General features: G+C 40.9%; 1 protein-coding gene across 1 annotated transcript in view; it reads right to left on the reverse strand.

Moving 5' to 3' along the window:
• The window catches only part of WDR44 (WD repeat domain 44), a 92,309-nt gene that overhangs the window by 14,471 nt on the left and 55,709 nt on the right, over window positions 1-22,129 (reverse strand). The window contains exons 5-14 of the mRNA XM_073641341.1: window positions 19,201-19,331; window positions 17,371-17,472; window positions 16,361-16,497; window positions 7,301-7,384; window positions 4,644-4,750; window positions 3,200-3,351; window positions 2,968-3,106; window positions 1,843-1,904; window positions 1,321-1,437; window positions 5-127 (exon numbers count right to left, since the gene is read on the reverse strand). Of these exons, the coding sequence (XP_073497442.1) occupies window positions 5-127; window positions 1,321-1,437; window positions 1,843-1,904; window positions 2,968-3,106; window positions 3,200-3,351; window positions 4,644-4,750; window positions 7,301-7,384; window positions 16,361-16,497; window positions 17,371-17,472; window positions 19,201-19,331 (1,154 nt within the window). The remainder of the gene's footprint in view (window positions 1-4; window positions 128-1,320; window positions 1,438-1,842; window positions 1,905-2,967; window positions 3,107-3,199; window positions 3,352-4,643; window positions 4,751-7,300; window positions 7,385-16,360; window positions 16,498-17,370; window positions 17,473-19,200; window positions 19,332-22,129) is intronic.

The following is a 22,129-nucleotide window of genomic DNA, read 5'->3' on the forward strand; positions in this document are numbered from 1 at the left end:
TTACCCTCGGATGGAAAGCTATTGCTGTGACAAAATCTATATGCTGGAAACAACATAAACACTCCCTCCTGGATATGTGCCATAGGCGGACAGTCTTATCCATCGACGAGGACAGTAAGAAGTAATTCTGGGAAGAGAATAAAATCAATTATTGTCAGGAGCGAACGCGACATGAGACGGAGTCTAGTCGAGCTTCTGATGATCAGTTATAGGGGGTCATTACCAGCAGAGGCTCGGCCAGGCCACGGCTGTAATTGCATCCATGTGATTTTGCTCTTTCCTATAATTACGTAGCAGAACTACGGTTATGCACAATGAATGGCTGTTAAATACAGAAAAAAAAAAAATGCTTAAGGCATATTGATTAGATGCTGTCTTGTTCAATGTACAATGTACTTTATGTTCAGCGGGGAGAGGAGCTCTTAAGATAAAATATAGCACATCCTTCCATGTTATGGAGTGCGGAACGCGTCAGGACAAGGTTACAGCAGGAAATGAGGGCAAGTGAGGTGGAGGCTGCTGTGCGCATATAATGAGCCGCCTGTACGAGGGTTAATCACTCACTTCTTAGGTTTAGATTTTCACTAACAGATCCAAATTTCTAATTTGTTACTGACGCTTTCTTGGATGGAGAGAAAATGGTCCTCTGCACCTGCCTTTAGCCCAAAAAAATTCAACAAAAAACAGCAGCAATTTGCAGAAAAAACCTCAAAACCTCAGAAAAATGATATATGTAGGCAAACCAATATTTTACTGATTGAATTACTATGAGAAGAATATGGTGTTATCAGCTCATACATAAATTAGACTAAAATGTTGTTTTTTTAAAGGAATTTTGTCATTTTCTTAAATAGTTAAAATTGCAAAGTGCTTGTAAACACAAGCAAATCCTTTCAGTTCTAAATAAAGGAGGCATTTTTAATTTTATAGCTCGTTGCCTCTACAGTGGCCGGTTTCGCCAAAGCTCTGCTCTGAGGTTGGCCAGATCAGCCCGATTTCCTCTACGCATTTCAGGCTGGCAGAGCAGCCATACTTCCGGGTCTGAACTGTCAATCATGAGTAGTGCACCGCCCCCTGGTAGCCAGTAAGGCAGAAGAGAGGTGCACTCCTAAAAAACAAGCATGAAACAAATGCCCTTTAATTTCCCAGCAGGATGAACATTGTGCTGGTGTATCATTAAAAAAATAATACTTTGCAATCAGAGCTTGGTTCACACGTAGCGGATTGATCATACTGTAATTGAGCTGCAATTTTCCCAAGAAAAAGTGAAAAAACTTAGCAATAACTTTGGCTTTATCCTTATAGTCTTCACATACTTACTTTAGACCAGGACAAATCAAGAAGATCCGCTGTGTGTCCTTTATATTTACAAAATGGCACCTGGCGGAAAGGTGCATTTTTATCATCTGGATCTGTGTCATCTGCTCCGCTGTACGCCTACAAAATAAATGCACACGATAGTATACAATATAAAAAAAAGCAGTACAGTGTATATATTGATCCAGAAACAAGCTCACACTTAAAGGGGTTGTTCATTACTTTTATGTCTTTAGCACAGGTCATCAATAATAGATCAGCAGGGGGTGCAACACCAGGAACCCCCCCCCCCACCAATCAACCATTCATGGTGCCAGCGGCAGCCAGATGTGATCAGTTGTGGAGCTGCGCACCACAGCTGCACCAAATATATAGTGGCTGTAGCGGGGTGCTGCAGATCCGCAGGTAAAGAACAGATATATACAAATAAGACTACAGGTCTAAGCCATCAACATGCACCATTACCTAAGCAGGATGGATGGGCAGCAATCACGTGAATGATAGATCTGCAGATAGTATACGTACCGCATCGGTGTCAGATTTGGAAGAATTAAGACTTTCCTGAGATGGCGATGGAGAAACGCGCCCTAAAAAAAAAGGAAAAAAAGTGGAATTAACGCAAAGCACTTCATGAGAAAAGATCTAAGTGAGTGCAACAGGTCCGCGTGGACAGAGGCGACATATTGAAAGTCTATGCACAGATCACTTCTCTGCCTGAACGAGCTGTACATGGAATTAATCATACACCAGTGACGTAGAAACGCAGCAGATATTAGAAATGCAGCGTCCTGTACATACTAGGGTGGTTCAATACATCTGTTACAGTAATGTAAGCCCGTTCCATCCATGGTGGACAGTGAGTCCTACCAGGAGTTCACAAATCTTTCCCTGCGATCCTCCCATGAGAATACTTGTAAGTTACCATTGATTGCAACCCAACATAACAGCGACGAGGGGCCCTTTACTGTAAATTATTTCAATGTTATAAGGGGAGTAGAGATCCTTTTACACACACATGAAAAGAGCATTGATCCACGATATATGAAGTCAATTAGCTGTATTTACATGGAGCAATTATTGTCCCTCTGCAAACTGTATAAGGGCAAAAAAACATTCCTGTGCCTGCATTACTGCTGATTGCACATCTCTGGCTCAGGCGATCAGTGAATTTTATGCTGGTGTAAAAAATGTGACTGGCTGACAATTATTTAAATCAGCGGCTTGCGGAGCATGTTCACACGGGGAATGAGCATTCCCATGAAGGTTCTTATGGTCACTGCTGATCATCTGTCTATAGGGATAGAATTGCACTTGTGCATTATAGTCTTCATGCTTTTTCTTGAGCAAAAAGGTATGAATGGATTCTTAAAGGAAGAAAAAGCTGTGTTCTTAGTAGAGTTGGTGCAAATCGATTGGCAGCATCCGGTGCAGCGGCCACGTTAGTAATCTGTGGTCACTGGACAGGTGACCTGAGAACAACCTACTACTTTATGGCATCCATGCTTCTTATGACTAGACCACGTGGCACAGCACCATAGATGTGGCATCGCACCAGGTCAGTAAATCAAAGGAGAAGAGCCACAGATGCCAGGAGAAAAGATATGGCCGGTGGACCGGGTCCTGTGAATCCTCCTGCTGAACAATATGTACCTTCCGTGTTGTACTTGATCCTCATGTTATTGAAATAATCAAATGCATTTTTGAGAACCCATATCCGCACAATGTTATCTTGTCCGGCAGAGGCAAGTAACCTTCCACAGTGTGAAAACTTCATTGTCCAGACCGCACCCTGCAAAAGAAATACGGCCTAAATATCTGGAGAAAATAGCCTTCACCAGAAAGACAGATTAAATTGTCTTCAGTCAGGAAATGTAGGAATTACCATATGTTCTCCGCTCAAATCTTGCACAACTTTGATTTGCTCAAAGTCATACGGACCCTTGAAGCCATGAGCAGCCTTAAACTTCACAGGCCTGGTGTACGGCATCCCCTCATCATCACTGGATGACGGGTCATCTGGATCGGTGTGAAAAACTGAGGAAAGAAAAAATGTTAATATTTAAGACTAAAAGCCAACATGTATCACTGGCAGCAGGGACAATGAGGGCATTATTACTTGATAAAATGGCACTCAGGGAATAAGTACTGGTAAGGTGGCACTTCCAGGACTATTACTATAAAAGGGGCCAATTAAAATGGGCACACGGGGGGGCTTCCAAGATTTGTTTGCACAGTGTGTTGCTCATGACCATCGCTCAGAGCTGAATGTGACTCTCAAGGTAAGAAAGATTGGGGACCCCTGTGCTATAGGCAAATACTGAACATGTAAAAGCAACCCGTCAGCAATTTTGCGCTGCACAAACCATAGGCAGCAAGAAATCCAGACGAGCGCCATTATTCTAGAGAGCCACATTCTCCCCGCCAGGACCACCTTTAGTGACAGCTATCTCCATAAACACAAATAGTGAGAGATCTGTCAATCAAGCCAAGCGGTCGTAAGAAGGAGGACTCTTCTCCCAATCCTCGGCTCGTTATTCTGAAAAGTCACAATATTGTAGAACAAGTATTAGCTCTTTATTATGGCGGAGAATTCATGATTTCATCCCGCCTGTGATTCAAGAAGCATGAAACCGGTGACCGGTTCCCCTGAAAGATGAACATGAAAGTCATCATCCACGAATAGGGCAGGTGATGGTCCAACAACCGGGACCCCCCATTAATCCTAAGGCATTGAAATGCCCCACAGGAATGGAACAGTTTAGTCATTTGAAAGGCTTTTCCGTAATAAGGGACACAATTGACCCCACTTAATTCAGATCAGTTGTGAAATCCGATTTTTTTCAATTTATAAGGAATCGGTCAGTAAGTTTGTGCATTATAATCTGACAGAACAATGATGTAGGGGCTGAGACCCCAATTCCAGCGATGTGTCACTTACTGGGATATGTGTTATTGTTTCAATACAATCAATGTTTTATAACCAGGAGATTATCACTACAGGACTAGGTGTCACATGCCTCCTCATCAGTTGCTCTGTTGCCCCACCCCCACCACTGATTGGCAGCTTTCTGTCAATATACAGTGTACACAGGAATCTACCAATCAGTGATGTGGGCGGGGTTATACAGGGCTCAGCATTCCAAGGTCTGCTAGATCTGCAGCAGAGTAATTGTATCAAAATGCATGCAAGCGACACATTGTTGGAATCAGGGCATCTGTCCCTACAACATGCTGCTCTCGAATTACAAAGAAAAAATTTGCTGACAAAGATATGAGTAAGCCCTAAATCACAGAACAACACAGAGGACAAAGGACACTGCGCTCACCTTCATCTCTGACACTCTTCACTTTATTCACCGCTCGCTCACCATACTCTTCTGCCAGATGTTTTGCTCTTTTGACCTTTTTCCCTAAGAACTTCTTCAGCTGTGTACTATAAAAATAGAAAAATAAAATATAGCAAACGTTAACATTGTTCCAGTTTCTGGGTTAATAACTTATGAAAAAAATCCTATGCCACTTATGTAGCTGTACAATTGTAAAGGCGCAAACCTTAACTTATAGCCCAAACTGGAAGAGAAGGAAATCAAAATGAAAGAAGACCCAGCCTGAATGTTTAATGTAAGTCGCCGTTTAGGGTGTGTTCTTTATAAGTTACCATTATATGCCACCTCTGAATAAAGAAGTAGCTGAGGACGGATTTGTAAAGGAGAGTTATATTAAAGGGGTATTCCCATCTCTAAGATCCTATCCCAATATGTAGTAGGTGTAATAATAATAATATAACCAAATACCTTCAATTAGAAATGTAGTATAGTTCTTCTGATTTGCTATATCGCTTATCCCATGTGCAGGGCATTGCAGTAGCTTAGGTATCTATGGTTACGACCACTCAAATAGCGACAGTTAGCTGTTAGTGGTCGTAACCATGGTTAGTTAAGCTACTGCAATGCCCTGCACATGGGGTAAGCGACATAGCGAATCAGAAGAACTAAACCACATTTCTAATTGAAGATATTTGGTAATATTATACCTACTATATATTGGGAAAGGATCATGGAGATGGGAATACCCCTTTAAATCCAGATTGATTTGAGGACATTTAGGTTTCTCTGAAGTTAAGGGAAAAGCTAAGATAGGATTGTGCTGGCTGGAAAAAATAAAATCAGAAATAACGCACATTTCGCAACACGACAAAGTTTTGAATGGAAACTTATTAATGATTGATTTCTGCACTTCATAATGTTCTATAATGTATCACTTTTCTTACAGGGAGAAGTCCACATATGAAAGAGTGCAAAACATTATAAAAAGCTAAGTATCAAAAACAACAATGCTTGGATCCTTGAGACAGGTGGAAGCGGGGCATCTGGGGCACCTCGGACTTCTGTTGTAGGCACCGTCCCCATCCTTGTCGCAGGCTGGTTGTGCCATGTGTATTCCTGAGGGCTGCCTTCAGCTTACAGCACTACTGCAAGTTGGCTTTGTTAGGGGAAGGAGATTCGACTACAAAATTTGCATGTTGATTTTGCAACAGATTCTCAACCCACATTGCACCACTACATATTAAACTTGTAAAATCCATTGTGAAAATCTGCAGCATTTCTGCTAACTTATATAAAGGATACGCAGCATGATGGTTTTCCGGTTAGATGTGGATTTTGTTTTCAAAAACCCATCTACAAGATGTCTAACCTCACCCCTATGAAGGCGCTGCTGCCATGTCATGTCCACTATTGCAGTTGGGATCCAGAGCCACCAAAGTAATGGACAACTGGTTAGTTCTATAAAAGGGGACACATTGGCTGAGCACAGCATGAACCTCTATGCCATCTCCAAAAGCTAAAGGGATTGAATATTTATTTTTACTTAAATGCACGGATATGCTGCTAAAAATTATTTTTGCAATTTGGTTTTATTAAAAGTTTTGCACCGTTTGACTTTTTACAGGCTCTTTATTTTACACTAAGAGTATGGCTGAAGAAGAAATACCCCCTGAAGAAGTTACTGGTGTGGTGGAATACGGTTAAGGGGAAACAGTCATGTCCCCAAATGCTATTAACCTGCAGATATTGGGTTAATTTGCAGGTAAATAGCAGTCTGAAGCTGTTGGCAGTCGCAAAGAAAGTGCGGCTATAAGGAGAAAATGAACTATTCCTTGCGGGAGCGGCTGCTTTCAGTCATACAGGCATGTCCAAAGCGGAGGCTGTAAGTATGAATGACAGCTCGCTGTGCAGCACAAGTGCTGGGATGTACTGGGATGGGAGCTGTGAGAGGTGACATTTTCAAAATAATAATAATAATAATAATAATAATAATCTCTTTATTTATATAGCGCCAACATATTCACAGCGCTTTACAATTCAGACAATTTATAGACATGATCGGCACTGTCCCCATTGGGGCTCACAATCTACATCCCCTATCAGTATGTCTTTGGAGTGTGGAAGGAAACCGGAGAACCCGGAGGAAACCCACGCAAACAGGGGGAGAACATACAAACTCATTGCAGATGTTGTCCTTGGTGGGATTTGAACCCAGCGCTGCAAGGTGCTAACCAATAAGCCACCGTGCTTGACTAACTGTATCCTTTATTGAATTGTCCTTCACGGCTATTGAATGCAGGCGCCTCTTGCGCTGACCATCATACAGCAGAAGTGAACAGAACAGCATTCAGTACATTTATGTTATAGAAGGCCAAGGTGTCCATAATGACAGGTGTTTGTAAGGGATTTGGGTGAATAAACCACTGTTCGCATTGATCTTATGGATTGCTGCTTCCATTCCTTCTTTTGTGGTTACATTGGGGACCGAGTATACCCTCTTGGAGTTTGCACCTACCTGTAAAGGAACTTACAGTGCGGTTTATCCTCTTGCATTACATATACTTTGTGCTGATTCTACAAGTACACTGGTAGCTATAAAATTCAGGGAGAATAAGCAGCGTAAACCCGACAAGAAAAAAAAATATATATATAATTACGTTTTTTGCTTTAGTTTCCCTCCATCTGTATCTGTCTGATGAGCCTGAAGCTTTTCTTCATCATCAGACTGTGCAGCATCATTACTAAGAGAGAAAAAAACATCGGGTAAATTCCTAACCGAAGATATGAGGTAGGGTTTATCATCCTGACGGAATAACTCGGTTGCTTGTTGCATACTCATAGATACATAGCTCTACAATGTTACTGTGTGAGCTCTGCTGTACTGTGTGAGCTCTGCTCTCACTGCAGAGTTGTGTGTTATGAGAGCAGACTGTCAGTCATTACATGTCTCACGCTGGTAACTCCCCTTTCATTTGAAATAATCTCTGGAGGCAGATTCTCAGGGAGATCCATGGTCGGCCCATAGATCTTAACAGCTCATTTACATATTAAGAAAAATGTGGATATATCTGGAATAAGACATCGGATCGCAGATATCAAGGTATGATTTTATTCATCTTTCTATGACCTACATGCCCATGAACACAGCTTAGGAGGGTTGACTCTACTGACAGATTCCTTATAAATCAATTCTATCCTCTAAAATCGTGACCATAGAGGACCTGATTAGAAAGAATGGGCAAAATGAGCAACTGGCCAAGGAGCTTCAATGATAGTCCTCATTTGTTTCTGCTTTCAATTAGTCAGAGCAAAGATCATACAAATAAATTTGTGGTCTCGATTCATTATTGCATTTTAGTTTAGTCTTTGGTGTTTTTTGCCTGTGTTTCATTTACACCTTATCCTTCTTGATTTGCACCATTATTTATAATCTATTTTATACGTATTCGACGGTTTGTTTTTTTTAAATGCCATTTTATATTTGTTGCAAATGTACTCCAGTTTCCCCCGGAGTGATTTTTATGTACCTCAGAAATTGTCTGTGCAATTGTTGCAACGTTTTGCGAAACATAAGTCATTTTGTGCTAAAACGTCACAAAAATAAATTTAGGCAAAATAAAGATGATTTTTGATATTGTGAAAAATTCAAGAACCACATGAGCCTTTTTGAAGACATTATTGTGGGGGAAAAAAAAAAGCAATGAATATAACAAGACGGAAAAAAAAGGCTACTTAAAAAGAAACCCTGAAAATGATGAGTCTGGCCCCAAAATCTTTTTCTAGAAGAGAAACATCCCATTGCTTTCAATAGGCATCTGCTGCCAGCTTTACTTGCAGAACGATAGCGGTCCCAAAAGGAGGACTCTAATCATCAGGTTTTAAGGGAGCCCTTATAAAAAAAAAAAATACACAGCGCAATTATTTTGAAACTACAATTTTAGCAAGCTCTTATGTGACATCCAATGAAATTTTCAACTTCTAGCCCCTTTATAATCATTGCTGTGTTCATAGCTCATGTACCGAGAAACCCAGCAATCTCCGTCTCCAGTCCGTTTCAGTTCAATTCTGCACCACGTGATCAGCAATGTGGGTAACCGAATCACGTGGTGTTTTGTGTGGACCCGAAATCACTTTCTTAATGTAAACTTCAAAGGTGAGTCCTATAGACTTACATTAAAAGAGAGTCTTCAGGTCCACACAGAACACGCTGTAAGAGCCGGCTGGTGAGGGCTGCAGTCACATTGGGCAGAAGAGGACAGAAATGGCGCCGGTGAGAAGGCGATAGGTAAGAATTATACACTCACTGTGCATATAACATTGCAAAGGAGCTAGAAGATATATTATATTATATAGGACCAAAGCAGTGATTAAAAGGAATCTGTCAGCAGGTTTTAGCAATGTAATCTGAGAATAGCATGACATAGGGGCTGAGAGCCTAATTCCATTGATGTGTCACTTACTGGGCAGCTTGATGTAGTTTTAATAAAATCAGTGTTTTACCAACATGTGATGACTAGTGGTCTTGTGCCATGTAGTCCACTCTGTTCTGTATAACCACACCCCCCACCAATGATTGCATGGTGTGCACAGAAAGCTGCCAATCAGTGGTGTGGGCGGAGTTATACACAGCTCAGCATTCAGAGAACTGAGATCTGCAGCAGAAAGAACAGTGATTTAATCAAAACTGCAGCAAGCAGCCCAATAAGTGACACATCGCTGGAATCAAGGTCACCAGGTTTTTACTATGTAATCGGAGAGCAGCATAATGTAGTGGCAGATTCAGTTTAAAAAAAAATACAAAAAAATACACTCCACTTATTATTTGCTTGGGGCTCTCTACAGACCCACTTTGGTCCAGTTTTGCACCTACACATCAGAGAAGTGATTCTGACAGCAGAAAAAAAGAAGGAAACTGCAGTTTCTGCATTTCTGTAGTAAACAATTTGCAGTTCACCTGAGATTTACCAATGGTGAATTTACGATTTAAAAGATGAAGAGAAATGAGTAACCGTGACTTTTCCTAAATAAATTAGTTAGCGCTGCGCTCATTCCATTGTGTCCTCATACATTTATTTCTGTGACACTATTAATGATCGGGTAATTCTATTCCAAACCCGAATAGTGGAAGTTCATAATGACATTAGAGGTTAATCTCAAGTTACACATAAACATTAGACTGAAATATAGCTTATTTGGAAATCAATATATATATATAGATATATATATCTATATATATACACACCAGATCTTGCTGAGCAATGAATGGATCGACTTACAGCGGTAAAAACTTCTATTTATTTGATAACGATGGTTTGTAGAGAAATTTTATACTTGCTTCAAAAGATCGCTTTTTTTTTCCGATTATGCAGATCCGCAAATTTAGCAATAGTGAAAAAACAGACTTTGCAAATACAGAGATAACATATCAAAAGGGTCACAAGAAATACAGCTCACAGCCAGAAAAAAAAAATATAACAAACAGTATTGAGAGAATAGAAATTTGAGAACAGGATGTACAAAAATAAGTGGAGGAAATCTATGTAGCTTCTGACTCACCTCTATAACTTCTTCTTGTTTCTGAGTTCCAGTGCTAAAATAGACAATGTTAACTACTCGTAGACCGATCATTCACTTTAAAGCCATGTTGACATGTTCAGAATTTGTTCAGTATTTTACATTAGTATTTTTAAGCCAAAACCAGTTGTGAAACAATCAGAGGAAAAGTATAATAGAAACACCTCACCACTTCTGTATTTATCACCCACTCTTGGTTTTTGCTTAGAAAAACTGATGTAAAATACTGACCAAATACTGAAGGTATGAACATGGCCCGGGCGGTCCTCATATCTCTGGAGCGGAATTCTAAAACATCTTACCAGCTGCGTGAGGTCGCGCAGCAGCAGCAGACAGGTACAGCTGAACACCCCATTGAGAAGGCAGAGAGGGTTTATTACCAGCTCCGCCTTCCAGATCACGGTATATACAGGGCTGAACGCTGCTTAGCGCTTCCTCCACCAGACCCAGTGGTCATGTGATCGTTGGATGTAGGAAGAGAACAGGAGCTGTGGGGTCCTAACAGACTGAGATCAGCTCTGCAGTGCAGAACCTAATACTCCAATCCCAGTTGCGTGGAAAAGCCTATAAAAATATTTAAATGTCTGGATTCCCTAATGGAGAAAAATGTATTTATTTATTTTCTTTAAATGGACAACTCCTTTAAGAAGATGTTGTCTCATCTTCTTAAATGAGTAAAACGGCAAAGTGCTTGTAAAAATTTGCATCTTTGAAATGTACCTCTCCTTAAAAATCTCAAGAACTAAGCGATTTTTAATTCTGTTTTGTATTGCTTGTTGCCTAGGTTTCTGAACAATTCTACATTTGATCTGCAATGGATAATTAGTGCAGTGCTTCCAAGATCTTTGCTATTAGAGCTTGCAAGTGCAGCACTGAAGCTGGCCAGCATCAGTGCCTCAGCGCTCCTTCCTTCCTACGCTGGACAGAAAACTGCCTCTGCTAACGGCATCAATGAATGCACGGTTAGAACCAGTGGATTGACCATGAAGCTGGTCCGAACTGTCAGTCATTGAATAGCACACCACGGCCCCTGGCAAGGAGAAAGCCAGGAGGCAGTGCGCTCCGTAAAAAAGATCATGCAACAGCCCCTTTGGGCTAGAAATATCAGGGACTATACTTGTCCACCAAAAGGTTAATGAATTCCTCTAAAGCCTTTCAGCAATTGTTAGTGAGGCTTTACACTAAGTGCTATGGATTTTCCAAGCTGAGACAACCGGTGATTTTAACAAAAGTATCTATTAAAGTGAAATCAGGAACCACAAGTTTTCTGCACTGAAAGAAAAGTATTACAGCGTGCGCAGAGCGGCATTACAGCATCTTGTGGCTTTGTTCAATACCTATATTCAGTATAATTGCACTGAGCTTGTAATCAGATGAGAGGTCACAGAACTGGAAAGCTTAAGGCTGAGTTCACACGATGCGTTTTTCATGCGTTTCCGCTGCGTTTTTGCAGTTGCGTAAACGCCGCGGAAACGCATGAAAAACGCATGGTAGAAGGGCAGCAATGTTCCCCAATGGAAATCCGCATGTGCTGTGCCCATGATGCGGATTTTTCCGCAGCGTAAACGCTGCGGTCAAAAATCCGCAGCATGTCAATTAATTTTGCGGAAACGCTGCTCTTTTGCCGCCATTGACTTGCATTAGACCGCATGGATTACGCATCACTGTATATGTTGATGCGCTTTTCATGCGGTCTAATGTGCGGATGGTACCCGGGTGTGGATGAGAGGACTCTCATCCAGACCCAGGTACCATTAAAAAAAAAAGAATAAAATAAAAAATATATATATTCTCACCTTCTGACGGCCCGCGCTGCGTCCTGCTGGCTTCCCGGGCACTTCACGGTTGAATGAAGGACCTTCGCTGACGTCAGAGTCATGTGACGGGTCACGTGACGCTGACGTCGGAAGGTCCTAAAGTCTTCACTGCCGGCAGCCGGGACCGATGAAGCAGGACACCGGGGGCCATCGGAGGGTAAAGTATAGATTTATTTTTTATTTTTTGACATACACACTATATAAATCCATGCCGTTTGCATGGATTTATATAGTGTAAAGTTGACAAGCACTTTCCAAGTGATGCTAAAATCGCTTGGGAAGCGCTTGTCAACCCGCATGCGGAAATGAAAGTGAAGAACGCTTCACATCCGCATGTCCCTGGCAGGAAACCGCATGTACAATCCGCATGTACAATCCACATGCGTTTTTTCCTGCCAGAGAGATGCAGAAACGCTCAGGAAAAAATCCTGAGCATTTCTGCATCGTGTGCACATACCCTAAGATGACGAGGTGAGGTGCTTCTACAGACGAGACCTTTGGTGTTAAAGACTTCCAGAACTTTTACCACCACGGCGGCTCGTCTTGTTCCATCATCTTGAGCTCAGTAGTTTTGGATGACACCATTCACTTTACCAAATAAAGTGCAGTGGTGGGGAAAAAAATCCGGAATACAGTCATTGTTTTTGGTTATATGTTTTTTATTGTACGGTAAAACTGACCTGGAAAATTATTCTTCAGGACAGTATGGTTATGGAGATTAAGTAAAAAAAAAAAAAAAAATGATAAGTTTTTTAAAGTGGTGAAAAAGTTTCAGAAATGTAGAAACAAAAACAAAAGAAAATTTTTGTTTGTGTCGCCATTTCCAGAGACCCATAACATTTTTATTTTTCCGTTGATAGAGTAGAGTTAAAACTATTATTTTTATTTTTTTCTTGGTACTAATTTTATTGATATTATTATTTATTTGTATAGCACCATTGATTGCATAGAAATTGTTATCATTTTTTTTATCGCATTTTTTAGGGAGTTGTGGCGACTGTAAAACCGCAGATCTGGTGCTTCAATTTTACGGGATGGTGTAAATAGTTTTATATTTTGATAGAATAGACTTTTACGGACGTGGAGAGACCACGTGGCGTGCTTTTCTTTTTCCCCCCTCATTTTTCTCTGAAACACTTAATGGTTTCAGGTTACATTCAAGTTCAAAAGGAAGAAACATAATTTACCCTTATTGCAGGCATTTATTTTACTCACTTATATAACACCAATAATGCCACAGCGCTTTACAGACATTATGGGTACTGTCCCCATTGGAGCTCACAGTCTAGATTCCCTGATAGGGATGTAATCGTTTCTTTTCGCTCTCTTCAAGTAAGGAATGAATTATTTTCTCTAACCAGAGAATGCAAAACACTCCCATCTCCTTAAGACAAAGCTACAATTCAAACAAGCACATCTCAGAAACTTCTTGCTGGAATAACCTATCGCTGGATTCAAACATCTACTCTGCAAGTAAAACAAGGTATACACTCCCTGACAGAAGTTATGTCGCTTATCCATGTTATGTAAATAAAAGCTTATAACCTGATGTTAAATTCATCCATTGGTTTTATAAATTACTCTTTTGAAAGCTGAAACCCTCCCAAATTTGTTTCGGTTAAGAAAATAAATTGGCATCAATGCTGAAATATTGATCATTTAATGAACACAGAATGGTCAGATTTTGGCAAGACAAAAGTTTTGTCGCCTGGTCATATAATGCACCCAATCCTAGTTTACATCCTTATCAGTGCTCAGTAAATGATCGGTTAATTAGTGGGTGTGTATAAAAAGAAACCCAGCACCCCAGACCTTCACTTGAACTGCAACTTGAGCTCTGACAACATGTCAAAAAATCAACCCTGTGACTAAAGCCTTGATTATCAAGAGGCTGAAGACCAGATCCACTGCAGAGGTGGCTGGCACCTTTAATGTGTCTCAGTGTCAAGTACAAAGAATTAAAAAAAGTTTTGAAGAGACTGGAGATGTGTTTGACAAGCCCAGGTCCGGCAGACCCCGCAAGACAACTGCTCAGGAGGAAGTTGGTTAGAAAATCCAAAGCAAGCCCCTCTTCCACTGCAGCAGAGCTCCAACAGGCCTGGTCACCTCAAGTCCCTGTGTCAACTAGAACAGTTTGTAGGATTCTGTTTCGAAATGGCCTCCATGGTTGAATCAGTGCCCAGAAGCCAGCACTAAACAAAAGGCAAATAAAAAACCGTGTGGCATTTGCAAAGCCCCACAGCCTGCTAAACAGATGGACGCTGGAAAAGTGGCAGAAGGTGGATTTCTCTGATGAATCTTCAGTAGAATTACACCACAGCTGCCGCAAATACTGCAGGAGACCTACTGGAGCCCGTATGGATCCAAAATACACCCAGAAAACAGTTAAATTTGGTGGTGGAAATATCATGGCCTGGGATTACATTCACTATGGGGGTGTGCGAACATTTGCAAGGTGGAAGGCAATATCAATAGCCTAAAATATCAAGAAGTATTAGCTACCTATTACATTCCAAATCATAAAAGGGGTCAAATTCTGCAGCAGGATGGTGCTCCATCTCATACATCCATCTCTGCAACAAAGATCCTCCAGGCAAAAAAGATCAAGGTGCTCAAGGACTGTCCAGCCCAGTCACCAGACATGAACATCATTCAGCATGTTTGGGGTAGGATGAAAGAGGAAGCTTGGAAGACAAAACCAAAGAATCTAGATGACCTCTAGGAGGCATGTAAGACGGCATTCTCTGCTATTCCTGATGACTTCATTAATAAATTGTATGAATCATGGTTGAACCGCATGGATGCAGTCCTTCAAGCTCATGGAAGTCACACAAAATATTAAATATGACTAATAGCACCACAACTTCATTCACCAATGTTATGCCACATATATTTGTATTTTAAGATAATTATTTGTTTGAATATCACATTACTTTCTGTGGGCGACAAAACTTTTGTCTTGCCAAAATCTGACCATTCTGTGTTCATTAAATGATCAATATTTCAGCATTGATGCCAATTTATTTTCTTAACCTAAACCAAATTTGGGAGGGTTTCAGCTTTCAAAAGAGTAATTTATAAAACCAATGGATGAATTTAACGTCAAGTTATAAGCTTTTATTTACATAACATGGATAAGCGACATAACTTCTGTCAGGGAGTGTAAGAACATTATCCATCTCTTCCCCAGAGGAGGGTTCTGGATTTCTGCAGCAGCTCGGAATAACAAATCCTTTAAGACAACATGACTTCTTCCCAACACGACGGGGTTAGGAACTTCTTCAGCGTCTCGCAGCCTGGATTATCATACTGTATCATTCTTTATTATGACCCTTTTTACTGCTGATTCCCCTGGATTACAAGTAAGGGTATGTTTCGTGTACGCTTACTGGATTAGATGGAACACTGACTTTGGATTATAACCATAACCGTTCTGGATTACAAATTACTTTCATATGGTAACTGACTTTTTTTTTTCTTAGCACTGTCCATATCTGGCTCAGAAGAATATAATTTACATATAATTAATGTGAATATTACATTAGTGACTATACTATAAGTCAATTCAAGTTAGTTTGATTTTCACTTTTGTATACAATACTATTTGAACTGAACATTTCCCCCCACCCCCATCAGGGTTGTTGAGGTACGCCTCGACCCTGATGAGTGTCCATACCCAACATGTAAATCTGATGTTAATGTACTATGTCGGTCTTTATTATTTCATTAACAACAATAAGGATTAAGCTACAAATGTTTATGCTAGTCATATTTGATTCCTAATATCAACATGTATGTGCACTTGTCTCTATTCCCCATCTTTATAGGGGGTATTCTTTCCCTTGTCTCCTTCCATCCACTCTTTCCTTCCCCAATAAAAACTTGACGTACCCTCCCTCCCTCCAATCTCCTTCCCCATAGTATTGTTTGTATAATGTATATTCTATGTTCGCATAATGTCAATTCCCCTTAATAATGTTGAAATTTTGATAAAAATATTGAAATACAATCTAGATTCCCCCTAGTATGTCTTTGGACTGTGGGAGAAAACCGGAGAACCCGGAGGAAACCCATGCAAACATGGGAAGAACATACAAACTCCTTGCAGATGTTGTCCTTGGAGGGATTTGAACCCAGGACCCCAGCACTGAAGGCTGCCATGCTAACCACTGAGCCACCGCGCTGCCTAGTCAAAATTGTGTTATTTACCCCACTGGCCGGATCTGCAGAGCGTGATGATAATCTGATTATTGTACAGCTACATTATTTGATACCGCTGCATAGGCAGCCAGCCTTGAATCAACAGGACCCTCAGAAGACCCTTACCTGACATACTCCTTAGTCCTTCTCATGATATGCAGTGTCAGTGGATTAATACCAGTTGGAAGTTTCTCCTCTGCCAAACTCAGAGGGATTTCCTCTCCAGTGTCGAGGTTTTTTATCATTACGCTTGCCAAAATCTCCTGCAATGAAAAAACAAACAAACCCATAAATAACCAATATTAGGTTTCTACAAAGGATAAATACATCATTGTCAGAACTTCAAAGTGCCTGGAAAAAGATGTTCAGACAGACTACGGACTTCTGATGACCTCTCCCTCCTTCACTCACATAATATTACAGATCTTAGTCCAGCTCTCTAGGCTTATAGATACAAGCCGCTCTCTGGCAATGTGCACCACTGGATCAAAGTCCAAAGGATCGTAGATAACTTGCAAATCGGTGTGGGAAGACCTCTCAGACCCCCCTCTAATCCCAAGGATTGGGGTTCCGAAATTCTCTGTTGGAAAGGAGAAGTGGCCACTACCGCTCCAATATTTCTCTATGGGACTGCCGGTGATGGCTGCACCCCCACTGATCCGCAAGGCCTCACAATATGTGATAAATTTGTATGTTGGGAAAAGTCCTTTTATATCAAGAAACACTTAAAATGTTTCTTTTTATGCCATGGGATTCCAACAGAATGTGAAGTCAAGCAAAGCATTAAATCATGTTGGGCTGCGGCTATGCTTTGGCTACGATTTGTGGACTCATTTGCCGAACCCCATGGCAAGCATCTTTAGGCAGGATCAGAGTAAATTGTTGATTCTACTGTAAAGGTGACGGCCATTGTCTCTTTACTACATTATGTGGACCTTCTGACAGGGAACTGTGGACCCCAAGAGGTAAAGTGACAAAGACAGGGGTGTATAGTGCATGAGACTGCATGGAAACGTGCATGCATACGCCGCCATTCACACAAACAGAACATCTGACAAGTGCAGTAAAATACGGAAGCCATAAAAAAACAAAAACAGAAATTAAGTGCAATGTGATGGAAGGAGGATACACATTACCTCATCGGTAAGCTCTCTTCCTGAGTTCGACCGGGGTCTCTGGGGACCAGAGCTCTCGGCTGGGGTGCTAGACAGCTGTCCATCTGCTGCCTTTCCATTTTCCTAAAAAAAATAAAAATAAATTCATAGGAAAGATACAAGACTGGAATATCTAATTGCCAAGTGTAGGAAAGATATTTTTACGTGTTTCTGATTTGGTTTCCTAGATGAAGTTGCGCTGTTAATATTCAGGAAAATTTAAGTAGTCTGCAAATAATGGGCAAAGACATCCAATATATCCAAATTCTGATCTTCTCAACTCCGTACGATCAGCTTGTAAATCAAATTATCCAAGAGCGGCTCCTGAAATGGGGCACTTTGATTGACAGCCTGCCCTGCACACACATACGCTGCAGATCTAGCTGTCAATCAATGTTCTGGAGATTGAGGACAGCCATGCTCATTGTGTAATAAGCAGTTAATGTAACAGCTCCCTGCACCGCTACCATGAGCGCCCCCTGCACCGCCACCATGAGCGCCCCCCTGCACCGCCAACATAACTGCTCCCTGCACCGCCACCATGAGCGCCCCCTGCACCGCCACCATGAGCGCCCCCTGCATCGCCAACATAACTGCTCCCTGCACCACCTCAATGACTGGAAGTGAGAATATAACTTCATTTTCTCACAACTGGCCCAGTAAGCCACTAAACAAGGTTTAAAAGCCATTTACCTGCAGATTATCGTTATTTGAGGTGACCGGTTGCCTTTAATGATTCTTATGTGACCGGTTGCCTTTAATGATTCTTATGTGACCAAGAACTTACAAACCTCTATATATGAATATCTCCAGTCATACTCAAGATCTGAGGTACGTGCACAATGTGTAACCTCAGATCGGAGGTGGACCATACCGACTGTCCTCCCAGAAGCTGTCAGCCTGACGCATGGTTGTACATTTCCCTCTACCAGAGCTCCTGTATTTGTGACTCATATGAAATGCGTGTTACACAAGTAAAAATGGATCAGACTTGTGGGTCTACATGACTATTAGATTGCTGTACTTGCTGCGGTTATTAAACTACCGCCAGGATTTTACAAGGCTCTTAAGTATCTTCCAAAGCTGCAAAAAACAGAACTGAAGTTATAAAACCTTCAACAGTCCTGTAGGCGGTGCAGGAAGGGTCACTAGCTCCGGCATCTTTGCTGGTCGCATGCCGTCTTTGCTTCGATCCTTATCGGCATAGCTAGTGCTGACTTTACATGTCAGGAAGGACATCATTTGATGCAGAGTGAGTGTACCACCACCTAGAAGATGAGGAGCAATCTCCACTGAGGCACCGCCCAGATGACCATAAAGAGGGGTATGTAGTTGCTTCTTCATTTTAGTAAGAGCAAGGATCTGACCAGGGCACGTCTACAATAGATACTTATTAGCCCTATAGTATCCTAGGGATGGTTTAATGAAGTGGAATCCCAATCGATATCCATAGGTTAACGCTATAAAAGTCTAAAAGTATGGCAAATGCAAGTCCTCACTGATCTCAAGAACAGGGCCCTATTGTTCTCTACGGTCAATGGAGCGAGGGGTGGTCGAATCTGTAGTACTGTGCTCGGCAATGCCACCACTTCTGCACGGGTAGTGGTGGCTAAATGCAAGGATTGGATGGGACCTGAATATATATTTGTAGCATATCTGGTGAATATGTGGGGACTGAACCATATGATGTAGAAGAACATTCATCCACATAAACAGAACACAACCCGAAATAATGGGCTCCTGTAGTAAATTTGTTTGCTGTGTGTAGGTATAAATGTGTAGAGCAGAGGACCCAGCACATTGCCCCCTCACCTGAGCGGTCACCACTTTGTCGCCACTGGTTGCACTGGCTAGATCCAAGGACGGCTGAGAGTCTCGGCCTAAACCCTCCGCAATGGCGTTCGGAGACAGCAGTCCTCCAGCAAGAAAGGCATCTTTTGTAACTGGAAATAAAGATCAGTGTCAGGAAATAAAAACTGGAAAACCACATCAAACCACATTATATTTTAATACTAGTGGTTAGGACCATCCTGATTTGGGTACACCTTGACGTTGGTGGGATGGCTTTTACGCTTTTTTTTTAATCAAAAATGGTGTTTACCGAGTACCCTGTGTTATTTCTACGCACTATTGCTTTTACTTATAGCAGGGTATATGTTCATTTTGTGTTTGTCTTGGGTGTCCTCAGTTTAATGGCCAGTGTGAACATGCTCCTATTTTGAATGCGTACCAACTTATACTCCAGTTCATTTTATTTCGGTTTAGTATGAAACCATGCTACCGCCTATACAGTATGAAGAGGACCCGTCCTTCCTCCCCATATTGCCGCTTTTCATAAACACTTTATTCCCCCATGAATACAAAACCTCAAACGTTTTCTAAGAAGTCTGTCTCATGCTTTTCTTCTGTTATTCCTCTATGAATACATTGACAAATGGGTGTAACCATCCCCTGTTGCCATTAAGGCTTGTCCCAGAGCTCCAACACCATCAGCACAGATTGGACTCAATTTACATGGGGACTGGTAACACCCAATTGTCAATTTACTTGTAAATTTCAAGGAGAACTAACAGGAAAGGAAAAGTAAGGTTCACCGTTCTAGGAAAATATGCTCCAGAATTGTCATTTTAGGAAGAAAACAAGTGTTTTGTGAAGCCAACTTGTCAGAAAAGGCATTAGGTTCCCTCTAAAGGAAATCTGTCAGCAGGTTTTTCTGCTATATAATCTGAGACCACCGTGATGCAAGGGCTGAGAGCCTGAGTCCAGTGACGTGTCACTTAATAGGCTGTGTTTTGTTGATTCAATAAAATCAGCGTTTTAACAAGAGAGGATTATCACAACAGGACTAGCTGTCTCATGTCTCCAAGTCAACTGCTCTGTGTAACCCCGCCCCTTACCACTGATTGGCAGCTTTCTGCCTATGCACAGTGTACACAAAAAGCTGCCAATCAGTGAAGTGGACAAGATTATACAGAGCTCAGCATTCAGAGAACTGGAAGATCTGTAGCAGACAAAACAGTGATATGATCAAAATGACAGCAAGCAGCCCAGTAAGTGACACATTGCTGGAATCAGAGTCTGAGCCCTTACATCATGCTGCTGTCAGGTGGTGTGGCAACAACCTGGAGACAGAGTCCATTTAATAAGTATGAAAGTAAGAGACTCATTCATACTACATATAAAATGTGCAATAAATCTTGAAAGAATCACACATTGTGCGCTTTTGGAGTAGAAAGTTATCTGAGAGATATAGAAATATTGTGAACATGCACACTTCCAGTGCTGCATTCATAATTCTGCGGCTTCAGAGCGCTCTCTGCGCCAACTCCACAGTGTACGGTAATCCGCTTCTCCACATGGTTGAAGTGAAGAATTCTAATAAACATTTTGTAGAGTTCAGTAAAAGTTAACCGAGCAAAATAAAGTTTCCGATAAACTTCTACAGCAGCAAGACATAAAATGTTTTAAAAGGGGTCATTAAAACCTATAACGCACTGACAAAAATCATAATTGCTGAAGGTAAAGAATAACGAACGGTCTCAGGCTTTTCGGACTCCTCTCACAATATAATATACGATGCCAACCATTATATGCTTATTACAACGTGACATCCAAGCCTCATTCACACGGCCGTTCTTCATGTCCCCACTATAATCTATGTAGCTGTTCACATGACTGTTTTTATGCAGATAAAAAAATAATAATAATGGAGATATATAAGTGTTTGATCTGAATCAGGGATCAAACTCGCTAAATTAAAATCTATGGGTCTGTGAGAAATAATAATAATAAAAAAAAACAGCAACAACATATATATTAAGTCTGAATTGTCCCCTTTTCTTACTTCAAAAGAAAGGAAATTAAAACAATAAAACTAAAATAAGTAGAATTGGTATCTCGGATTCTGTAATAGTCTGATCTATGAATATGTAAATGTAATTAACCCATTAGGTACAAACTGTAAAAAAATATATAGTGCTAATATTCACAATTTTAAGCCACTGTACTCCCCCAAAAATTAAATAAAAAGCGATAAAAATGCCGTATGTACCACAGAATGGTACCAATACTAGCTACAGTTCAGCACGCAAAAGAAGAAAGTTCTCAATGCAGCTCCATCGAGAGAAAACTAAAAAAAAAAGTTATGGGTCTCAGAACACAATAAAGTTCAGAACTTGTCAGAGTCAGTAAAACACAAAAAGCTATACAAGTTTGACATCGCTGTAATCATCATACAGACCTGTAAAAACACATTCCCAAATTATTATTTTACTGTACAGTAAAAGTAAAAACGAAAACCAACAATGTCAAAATTGCGTTTTTTTTTTTTAATTATTTTAATTACTCACTTGGAATTTGTTTCCTGCTTGCCACTACACTATATTGTAAAGTGAAGGATATCACTACACTGTAAAAACCTCCTAATAAAAAGAATTTTAAAGAAAATTACAATTCGTCCTACAAAAAAACCCTTCATACGGCTATGCAGACAGAAGCAATAAAAAGCTACGGCTCATGGAAAGTGGAGGAAAAACAAAAGTACACAAAAAGAAAAATGGCTGTCATTAAGGGGTTAAACGGGTTTAGTGAACTTTGAAATTGATGGACTACCCTTGGGATATGTGATCAGCATTAGATTTGTGGGGTCCGACTCTCATCACCCACAGAGGTCAGATGACTGAAAGAGCCGCGGGACATTACCAGGTACAGCGGTTTCAAAATGTACAGGGCTGTATCTGGT

The sequence above is a fragment of the Phyllobates terribilis genome, unplaced genomic scaffold (assembly GCF_046119375.1).
Source record: "Phyllobates terribilis strain yellow unplaced genomic scaffold, ASM4611937v1 Scaffold_7__3_contigs__length_470593459, whole genome shotgun sequence".
In the NCBI taxonomy this organism is placed as follows: Eukaryota; Metazoa; Chordata; class Amphibia; order Anura; family Dendrobatidae; genus Phyllobates; species Phyllobates terribilis.